General features: G+C 48.7%; 1 protein-coding gene across 6 annotated transcripts; it reads right to left on the bottom strand.

The window, feature by feature from the left end:
- Nucleotides 1-500: 500 nt before the first annotated feature.
- On the bottom strand, nucleotides 501-7,289 carry BAMBI (BMP and activin membrane bound inhibitor). Of its 6 annotated transcripts, none has more exons than XM_055087709.1 (4): nucleotides 6,450-6,521; nucleotides 4,426-5,717; nucleotides 2,919-3,206; nucleotides 501-2,490 (listed from the first exon to the last, which is right to left on the bottom strand). In XM_055087709.1, the coding sequence occupies exons 2-4, from the start codon at nucleotides 4,481-4,483 to the stop codon at nucleotides 2,072-2,074; spliced, it is 765 nt and encodes a 254-aa protein (XP_054943684.1). In that variant the 5' UTR covers nucleotides 4,484-5,717; nucleotides 6,450-6,521; the 3' UTR covers nucleotides 501-2,071. The 6 variants fall into 6 exon arrangements, with proteins under 6 accessions (XP_054943684.1, XP_054943685.1, XP_028351366.1 ...); XM_055087710.1 differs by having other exon boundaries at nucleotides 4,426-4,783; nucleotides 6,450-6,518; XM_028495565.2 differs by lacking the exon at nucleotides 6,450-6,521 and adding an exon at nucleotides 3,302-3,375 and having other exon boundaries at nucleotides 4,426-6,289.
- Between the last annotated feature and the right edge of the window lie 3,343 nt (nucleotides 7,290-10,632).

Genomic DNA, 10,632 nt, shown 5'->3' with positions numbered 1-10,632 from the left:
CAGCACCAGCCCAGACGCAGGCCTTCCCGGAGGATGGAATTCACTGATTTCAAAGTGTTTCCAAGAGTATAAATTTCAATCCTTCACTGTTCTATTTATTTCCTAATGAATTCCTGAGTTCCTAGTTAACTGGTATTTGGAAGAAATGGGGTGAATAAAGAATAAGAGCAGGGCAAGCAAGGGGACAGGCCGCTTCAGCATCATGGGACTTGCGTGACGCGCTCCCTGACACGAGAATGCAGAAGGGGCAAGAAGTCTTTCAAAATTAGACTTTGTAGAAGGCTACAAAATTACTGTAATTTGATCTAAAGCTTGGAAGAGGCGGTGAGGGTGGAAATTTCACCAACTGGCCATTTTGATCCATTCTCTTCTCTTAGGTTTGGAGAGTTAGGCCCCAAAATTCTTTGGCTCCCTCAAAAATCGACACACATAAAACTTAATACCTTTTATAAATTGTAAGTCATGCGTGCAAGAATTGTCAATCTCAAAAAGCACAATACGAATGCCATTTATTAAAACGCATATTTATTCCATAGCCTAATTTGTTTGGGGCTGTGGTCCATTAGTTACTAAATAACCTAGGTATTCATTTTTAGACTAGTCATTTCAACTCAGATTCTTCCATCAACTGGGCGACTGCACCTGTCTTCTTAAGGGACCCAAATTATACTGATCATAAAATATCCCAGAAAAAAATGCAAAAAATCCTTTAACATTCGTAAAAGAAAACCCCACATGTACTCAAATATGCAGGCTATAGGTTAATTTTTAAGCAAAAGTTTCAAATATACAAAAGAACTGAGAAAAGAACCTACAAATTATTCTCACATTTAAGATAACAAAGACCCATCTGGGGGGAAAAAGTAAACAAATGTGGCATGGGTTTAAATTCAGGCTGGGCTATATTGCCGAAGTCCTCCAGGAGTGGAAACACTGTTATATAGTGTGTTAGTGGCTAAAATCAAGTCTATTTGATTATATTAAGAGAAGACTCATTTGGGGAGGAAATTGTTATTTAAATCTCGATATATAACGTTCACTCTTGAAACTCTTTCTAAAGATTGAGAAGTAAAAAAATAATAATAACACTGTGCGGAAGGAAGGCTTAAAAACTAGGAACATGGTACCATCATGTTTGGCTAATTTGAGGTCCAAAATATTTAATTAGGTTTGAGACAGAATAAACTGATGAATTGAGAAGTAAAAGTAGACAGTGACCTACTTTACCAAAAAAAAAGTTTCATTTAGTAAGCTTTTTTTCCTTTTTTGATTGGAGGTAGACACATTTAAAAACATATTCCAGAGCACCTAGATCAAGTTGATAAATACCACTCTTTGCTAAGGCAACTTCAGAAATTGATCAGTGATATCTGACCTGGTATAAATAAGTTTCTGATTTCTATTAGATGAAAGTTAAAAACCAGCATTATCCTAACAAAAAATTGTGGGTAAGACACTGAACGATGGGCAGTACACATTTAGAAATTCTCCACACTGTAAGAAAATGACACACGTGCCATGTAAGAAAAAAACAAGATCTTGGTCTTGTTTGAAAAAACAATAAAAATAAAAAAGTTAAGCCAAAATCTATAGTTGAGATCCTACTCTGGGCAATGATAGGTCTTCATTTGTATAATTAACATGTAGTTCCTTACCTTTCCTGCTTAGTTTTTAACTTATGACAAGACACTGCTAGATTTCAGACTATATATATATATATATATATATATATATATATTTCAATCTCTGTGATAAATCAAGATGTGGGAGCTTACATAGAGCACACTTCCTTTTATTTAGGTACTCAATTCCAGCTCCCTGTGGATGCAAATAACCCTGGTAACAGTGTACAGAGTCTTCTCTTTGCTTTTTATACTTTTAAAGCAAATAATACATTTTGACTGTATTTAAGTCTGTGCAAATAATCCTTCAGAAGAACTATCCAAGATTCTGTTTGCAGAGGTCATTCTATCCCTCGAAGGTCATGACGCGAGTTTGTTTTTCTTCAGATAAAGTGCTCCTGTCCAGCAGAACTCAAAGGGTCCCAGAAGGCCAGTCCCGTGAGGCCCCGTCATACGAGCTCCAGCTTCCCGCGCCCACTGTACACGCCCCAGTGCACAAGCGACAGGATCCGGTCGTGGCTGAGATCAGCCTGTCTCATCCTGTCGCAGGTCCGACAGCAGTTCTCATGGCCGCGCGCGGGCACCATGCACTCCAAGTCTAGCTTCGCCGCCTGCCCCTTTCTGGAGTGGTGCCCGTGAAAGCTGTAGTGCAGGCGGGACAGCATCTGCTGCCGCTGGCTCTGCAGCCTGTTGTTCTCACTCCGCAGCATCCTCAAGGCCAACATAATCAGCAGCACTAAGACCAGCCCCCCCGCGACGGGAACGGCAATCACTGCGGCCCGGAACCACAGCTCTTTGGAGGACGCCAGCTCCTGCACTTTGCTGATGAGGTTCCCGCTCCCTTCATGCTGGTACCCGCTCCCTTGTCCTAAAGGAACACAAGCAAAATCATCAAGCCCTCCTGGAGATATTCGCGAGCAGCCCTCCGTTTTCAACGTGGCATCCCATTAAAGAGCAGCTTACAGTTCAATCAGTATTAGAACAGAAACGTTGCCAGTGTGGCAGAGAAGCTTCCCAAAACATTTGTTTACCAACTGTCATTACCGATTAGTAATGGTCTCTTAGTGGCTTCGAAATGTTGGAAAAACAGGCAAAACCCATTATGCAGACAGACATCTAACGCTCACGCAGACACGAAAGCTCCCCAGCAGAGATGCTCCTTTGCCCCCAGCCACGCTTCTCCCTCTGCTATATCCCTAATTACACTAACAACAAAATCAGCAGCAGGCAGGCAAAGTCACGGCTGTCACAAGCCTAGAGACCAGGCAAGGGTTCGGTCAGAGGGCTTCTGCCTACCTGAGGCCTCCCCCTTGGGAGGGGCAAGGACGTCCTGCAGCCCCCTGTAATTGCACATGTCCTCGTGGCAGCACTCCAGCGTGGGCGCAGTGCTGCCAGAGTGGTTGTGGAGCTGTCTGGCTTGGCAGACATCTGCTGTGCTTGCGAGAGAGTCCAGGCAGCCATGCGTGAGAGGGGAATTTGTGTTCTGAGGATCAAGAAGTCTGGAGAAGCAGGCGCTCAGCTCAGATTTACACATATAACCAGTAGCCACGCAGTGGGCGGCATCGCAGTAGCATCTGATTTCACCTGAAAACAAGGGGAAACTGCATCAAACTGCTTCAGAGGCCAGATAAGGCATCCACTTAACCAACTGCTAAACCCTCAATCTCAAAGACACTCACTTTAGAGAATATTCAGCTGAGGGCTTCGAAGGGCAGTCCACGTGGACGGGGAAAGCCCTTTGTGCAAGCCGGTGCTTGAATCCCAAGCCAGGGAAATATCATGTTAGAAATGTATTAATCCACGTAGCAGAGAAAAGTTCAATTTAGGATAAGTTAGCAAATAATGAAAAATAACACTTTTGCTTCTGAAGCAAAATAATCATCCCCATAATTTCTCCTACCGTAAGGTAAATTACATTATTTACTCATTTAATCCTACCTGACCGTACAACATGAAACGCTTCACTTTTAGATTCTGTCAGTGTAAGTATTTGATCGCAGCTGCTGCATTGGTTACTACCTCAAAGGGCTGCACCGAGATGTAAGAGCTTTAGCTAACACCTCATAAAGCTACTAACTAGCAACACAGCAATCTAGAAGTTGCTCCGGTCAGGGGGTCTGAAAACTATGGAACTGGGTAGCTATTTGCAAGCTCTCTAGAAAAGGCAAACTCTGCCTATAAAGATCTACGCATGCAGGGGAGCTTTCAGTCAGTATATTGTAAAACAGGAACTAGGCAGTTTACAATTAGTGGTTTGCTTGCCAAAGTCAATTTCTTTCAGCCCAAATGGAAAGTCATAAAACTGGGAGCAGGCAGGAGGGGGTAAAACTGCAAGGCTCCCCACCCCCCACCCCCCCCCCCCCCGCCACCCCCGGCCTTCTCCCGCCCCAGGCTCCCCAGTTTTATGTGTAATTCAACATGGGATCTAAAAGGGGAAACATTGAAACGGAAAAGCCTCTGCTGCTTGAATGAAAAATCCTTAAGGAAACCTCAAATTTTTCTACAGGAAGTGATTAAAAGTTTCCTTTATAAAACTTAGTTTGTGAGTTGAAGTCACAGCTCAAGATCTGAGGCTTCCACGTCAACTTCTCGTTGAAATTCTCTGGCTCTGGGAGCGCTCGCTCACACGCTATGTGACCCGGTGGACCGCGGCCACTGTCACCTGCCACGGCTGAAGCTGCTGTGAACTGAACTCGGGTACACACCTCTCCCCAGCTTCCTCATCTGAAGTTCGGCCTGGTTACAGAAACCGCCGCCCTGAAACCGAACACCAACACCAAAGGGGCACTATGGCTTTACAAACCTCTTGCCAGCCTCGCCTGTCTCCCTCCTCCCATGAATGCCTGAGTAAGAGGTCTCATTTAACTATCCGTCCAAATTCCAGGCCACCGGACCGAACGCTCAGCTCTCACCAGCATGTGCTAAGGCTTCAGGTCTAAAAAACCAGCCAACTACACACAGATCTTCGGCAACCTGAGCGCCACCACGCAAAGCCGGGGGTCTTGCTCCTGTCCTGGTCCGGGCCCAGGTCCCTTCCCCAGTAAGTAGGACCTTCCAGTCAGAAGCCTGCTTTGCAGAAGTCCTCTACTCCTTCCAAGCTTGCTTGCTCCTTCGCATAAAGCTCACCGGTCTTAAGTGGAGATGACTGCAGACCCGTAAGTCTGACAATTTCCACATGCAGATTGAAGGCAGACATAAAACAGATTAAAAGTCAGTTTTGATCCCAGTCACTTCAGACCCCGTGCAGAAAAAAAAGCTGAATACAAGGAGAATGCTGCTTCAATGTTTACGAGAGCCTATTTGAAAGACGGTATTTTCAGTGACCTAAAACAGTCTAATAAAATTTTGACAGGTAACTAGGAAAGCTCTAACAACTTTTTTTTTTAATTGGAGCCACATTTGAGCAAGTTGAATGGACTTTTGTGTTACTGTATTAAAACTCTATTTCTGCCGTTTCATGAAGTTTCTTCCTGTGGCACGTGGAGGGCCAGGAGGGGACTGGTATTTTGAAACAGGGAACAATGCTCTTCTGTCTGCCCCCCTTTCTCGTTACTGTATGCGGTGATTACACAAAAATGTCTGCTTCAGTCCGGACGGCTACAGGAGAGACTGCGGGCTTCTTCCAAAGCTTTTGAAGTCCGCAGCAGTCAGAAACCTCTGATCCCCTAATTATATCATTATCAGGCACATAGTTTCGGTATCTGCGACTTATGTCAGCCGCAGTCCGGCCCCGTTCGGCCGGCCTTTGATAGGGCCAGGAGGCTCCCCTCTGCACGCCGCGAGGGCTGTTATTTAGGGTTGATTACAGCCTTCCTTGCTAAGTAAATAAATACTGTAGCACATCATCCTCGCTGGCCTGGCTTATCCTTCAACCTCATGCCTGCTACATGGCAATTAGAGGAAAGGGGGCGTGGGATGCGGGGTGGAAAAAGCTAAAAATGCTTCCTATTTTCTAAAAAAGTATCTGTTCGAAAAAAAAAAAAAAAGTATCTGTTCGCAGAGCAAACAGCAGGGAGAGTTCCTGGCGACCGAGGCTGGGGGACCTTGAAACCCAGAGGCAGTTGTTTGGGTTATTTCGACCTAAACGGCGAAAGCCTGCAGGGAAATAAAGAAACCGACCGCTGCTTTTTTTTTTTTTTTTTTTTTTTTGAGTAGCGTTTATAAAATATGAGGTGAGTGGGAAACACGACCGCTGACAGAGCCCACACCTCCCAACCCCTGAGAAGCAACACAGCCCACACTCCTGCACACACGCACACCCCTCGGACGGCACACACGCTCGCGGGCTCACAAGCACCCTCGCTCGGAGACACACACACACTCACGGACAGAGACACTGAAATACAGAGACACACACTCACGGACAGAGACATTGCAATACAGACACGCACTCGCAGCAGAGACACACTCAAATACAGAGCCGCGCAGACCACCGAGACACACACTCACGACGGAGACGCGCACACGCGGGCACAGGGCGACGGGGGCGGGGTCCGCCGTCCCTCCCGGCCGCCTCCGCCCCACACTCGGGCCCCGCTCCCCGGCTGCAGCGCTCGGAAGTTCACGACGGGCCGACCTGCACAAACACTGACAACTACTCGCCCGCAGGCTGTCACTCCACCTCCGCGCGTCAGGCCCGGGACACCCGGGGACGGCCGCGAAGCCACCGCCGCGACATCTAAGGACGAGCAACTTGTCGCGACCTGCGGGTCCCGCGCGGGAGGCCGCCTCTCCCGCCGCTAACAAAGCCCTGGCGGCGGGCGCCCCGGGATCCCGCGGCCCTCCCCGGGGAGCGCGCGCCCCGCCGGCTGGCCGGCGGGCACCCACCTTTGGTGAGCAGCACGGCCATGGCGCAGAGTTCGAGCTGCAGCCAGATGAAGATGTAGCTGGAGTGGCGATCCATGGACGCCCCCCACGGCCGCGGCGCCCCCGCCGGCTACCGGAGCCGCGGCGCAGCTGCAGCCTACGGCTCCCGGCGCGCGCAGGGCATGGGTGCTGCCCGGGGCGCGGGGCCGGGCCGCGGCCGGAGCATGGAGCGCGGCTGGAGGGCGCGCGGGGCAGGGTCCGACTCCGCAGGGTGCGCTCCTCCGCTCCTCCCGCTCGGCGCGGCGGTCGGGGTGGGCGCCCGGCTCCGCTCCCTGCGTTCGGCCGGCCACTCGGAGAAGGCGCGAGCGCAGGAGCGCGTAGACACCTCCCGCCGCGAGCTGCCGCCTGCACCCGCCCGGATCAGGCCGGCTCCTCGCCGTAAATAGCGCCCCGCGCTGGGAGCCGGCCGGCGCCGCCCCGCCCCGCCCCGCCCCGGCCGCGCCGGCGCCGTCCGATTGGCCTCCGGGCTCCAGCCGCTCCTCCCGCAGCCGGGGGGCGGGGCCGGGCGCGGGCTGAGGGCGCTGCCCCGCGGCTCCGAGCGGCGCCGGCGTCTGGGCTGCGGACGGCGCCGGCCGTCTCCCGCGCTCCCCCTCGCGGAGGCCGCGCGCCCGTGACCTTCGGGAGCGGCGGGTTGAGCCGGGCCTCAGGCCGTGCCTCGGGCCCCCGCCTCCGTGACCCTCACCGCGCTGCCTCGGGCCGGCGTGCGCCAGCGCAGGTCTTCCTCGTTCCCCGAAACTCGCGAGTGACCCGCGTGGCCGCCTTCAGACCCCTCCCGCCGCGCGGCGCGCCTCGGGAGCTCGGGGGAGCGGGGGCAGCCCCCGGCGTGAGCCCCGCGGGCCGGCGCGCGCCCGGAGAGGGCGTCCGGGCGGCGGGGCCGGAAGGGGGCGCGTTCAGCCCTCCCCCCGCCCCCTCCGCGCGTCAGCCCCGCCGGGTGATCAATAAGGCCCAGACAGACAGGCTGTCGGTCAGCAGGAGCCGCCGAGTTCTCCCGGGTAGCCGGGACGAGTAGCCGGCCACAGACACTTAACGAAAATTAGCAAATCCAAAAGCGCCCGGCGCCAGCGAGACGACACTGGCCGAGACTGACACTCAATTAACCACCCCCCCCCAACAGTCGCAGGCAAACACACCGGCTGACCCTGATCAGTACCAGCCCCGCGGGGAGCGCCCTTCTGAGATGCTAATTCACTTACTAGGACTTGGGGGGCGGCCCGCCACAAAGTGCCCAAAGGCGGTCCTGGGAGGGTTGCTGTTGTTTTTCTATTTTTGTGGAGAGGAAATTCAGTTTAAAACTCTTATCTGAGGGAAGCTCTTTTCTCCCCTCCCCCCCAAACCTGGGGTTAACAAAAATTCAACCATTTGCAAATTTCCTTTTAGGATCAGCCAACTTTTTGCGACCCGATAAAATGTCAAGGGGTGGGGCGAGGGGGAAAGGCGCATTTAATGCTAAGACTCCCCCCCCAAACCTGGGGTTAACAAAAATCAACCATTTGCAAAATTTCCTTTTAGGATTAGCCAACTTTTTGCGACCCGATAAAATGTCAAGGGGTGGGGCGAGGGGGAAAGGCGCATTTAATGCTAAGACAGGAGAAGCAGTCAAACCCTTGAGGACTAAAGAGTGCAGAAATTAAGACTAAGAAGAAAAATATATCTATCTCTATATATTTTTAGTATACATATCTTTTTTTCTGTGTATATATATACACACACATACATATATATGTCTCGACTGAAAATCAAGGCCAGCCTTGTAAATTAATGTTGTTGAAAGTCCACAGAGCTGCAGGATGTAGTTAATGAAATTGCCTTCGAAAAATAACGTGTATATGCAGAAAAATAAAATAATTTCATAAACTGATGTTCTTCCCATTACCTCACTGGATCAACACTGCATCTAAAAGGAGAGGAGCGCCAGCCCAGCAGAAGTTTTAAGAGGCAGTTAAACTGGTTAGGGCACCAGGTAAGCAGCAGCGGGCGTTTCTTAAGTGGGGGGCTGCCCAGCAGGTCCTGAGGGGAAGTTTGGTTGGTACTTCCTGACATGTGAGTATTTGACAAGTTAACAGCTCTAAGGGGTTTATGCAGACAATACTTGTAATGACACACTCTCTTTTAACTCTAGAGTCCATTATTAGCCAACAGGAAACTTTTCTGGCATATTCATTCAGCTATTTTGGAGCACCCACGGTAGGCCAGGCTCACAGCTTGCGGGGTCCAAAAGATGCCAGAACCTAAATAGTAAATCACAAACAAGGGATGATAGAGATTATGTGCACAGTTATGATGCATAAAGACAGCAGAGATAACTAGCCCAGGAAGGGAAACGTCCAGAAGGTCTGCTGGAAGCAGTGACATCCGCCATGAGGCCTAAAGGATGAAAGAACTGGGAGGGGACCATTACAAGCACAGAGGACCACAGGAACTTAGGCGTGAAATTCATTGATCGCAAGGGGGCATATGGGCGGTAAGTAGGAGATGGCTAGTTGGGACTACAAGCAATTCTTTGTTGCTGGAGCACAGACGGGAAGCAAGGAGTGGGCAGAGATGCACCAGAAAATAACCGAATCTACCTGCGATGCAGATAGAAATGCCTGTTTAATGGAAGAGGCTCTAGCGGGATGCGCTGATGAAAGTCGTATTGTAGTCAACACTTTGAATGCCTTCCCAGCCCCCTTCAGAGAACACCCCCTTTCGTCCCCTAGGCACGTCCCCTAGGGCACTGTGCCCCTCTGGCCATAACTAGTCACATGACCCCAGGTGGACCAATTAGGTTCTCTCTTCAGGGTCTTTAGACTGAGGTGCTGGTCAATCTCTAGAGGTCACTTCACGAGAGACAAACATTCAGAGTCCACCTGTCTGCAAAGCAAGAAAAGAAGGACAGAGATGTGCAGGGTCCAAATGGATCCCCAGTCCTTGGCTTAACTTCCGGTCCTGCAGTTCCATCTCAGGGTTAACTCAGGCTCCTCGAGAAGGTCCTCTTGTTACTTAAGGTTCTTTCACTTTCAACCCAAAGGGTTCATACTCTGATACTTACATTTTACTGAATTAACATCAGTTGTTGTTATTCCAAGATGTGTACTTTTTTTGTTCCAAATACAATTCAGAATAAGAACATCGTGATCAGACAGTGATTCCGCCTCTTTTGTTTTCATTATTAATTTAATGGGCAGGCTTTTTAAATGGCTAAAAATTCATTTTAAGAGAAACAAGTCTGCACCTTATCTAAGGGTTTTGGAGCAGACATGGACTTTTCAACTAAGTGAACAAGAGTGTTTGAATCAATATGGAAAATCAAAATTGGTTTAGGGATAATATGTCAACTATGAGGCCATATCAATAGTTGAAAGAATAAGCAACCGTTTTAATTCAATTTAAGGCTCAAGGAAAATTGCTTCTCTACAGAATTTTACTTGTGTTTTGTATGTAATTTGGTTATTACTTTCCCACAGGTAGGTTGATAAGTAGAGGGGAAAATAGTAAAATCTGTGGGATTTTTTTTTTTTAATCAACAAATGAAATCAATGAACAAATTCTTTTTACTCTTATGAAGGAAATTGTGAAAATATAAGCTGGGAACCAGCTATCTATACCCAAGAACAGAAAGCTGATTTTAGACCTAAAACCCGAAATAATTAAACATTATAATAGTTTTATTTTATTACCTTTGAACAGTGTTCTAGATATGATGTATATGAACATATATATACTATATAATCACAACATGCCACTATGATGCATTTTCATGGTTGTCCTATACACAGAAAAACTCTAAATTTTATTTTTCTTATAAACAGGAAAAAAAAAATACCTCATCGGTTTTTATGTCCCAAGTCATTTTGCTAACAAAGCTGTAAATACTCTAGCAATCTCTGCTTACCCAAATAATGCCATTGTTCCCCAAAATTATATGTGATACCCCATTTCAGCAATTCCTCTCTCCACGATACAGATGAAAAATAACTCGGTACATTTTGTTCAGAAGCAGTTGTGTTCAAGTTCCCAGCTAGCATACAAACTATTGCAGTCTAGAGACAGAATCTAACATTTCTCCCTGTTATACAAATCTTCTACCAACCAACAATCCACAGAGGTTAGATAACACTTTGAATTCCCAGGAGCAGTTTTGTTTTTTGTTTTTGTTTTTTTA

Source organism: Physeter macrocephalus, chromosome 11 (genome assembly GCF_002837175.3).
Source record: "Physeter macrocephalus isolate SW-GA chromosome 11, ASM283717v5, whole genome shotgun sequence".
NCBI classification, from domain to species: Eukaryota; Metazoa; Chordata; class Mammalia; order Artiodactyla; family Physeteridae; genus Physeter; species Physeter macrocephalus.
Note: the sequence above shows the minus strand (reverse complement) of the source record. Positions and strands in the feature narration are given on the sequence as shown.

Excerpts from the sequence above, each read along its gene's own strand:
- BAMBI (XM_024116412.2), bottom strand. The coding sequence starts at position 6,525 with ATGGATCGCCACTCCAGCTACATCTTCATCTGGCTGCAGCTCGAACTC. Across the intron at positions 3,207-6,449 it reads GGCCGTGCTGCTCACCAAAG|GTGAAATCAGATGCTACTGC; the intron begins GTGGGTGCCCGC and ends CCTTGTTTTCAG. Across the intron at positions 2,491-2,918 it reads TCCCAAGGGGGAGGCCTCAG|GACAAGGGAGCGGGTACCAG; the intron begins GTAGGCAGAAGC and ends GTGTTCCTTTAG.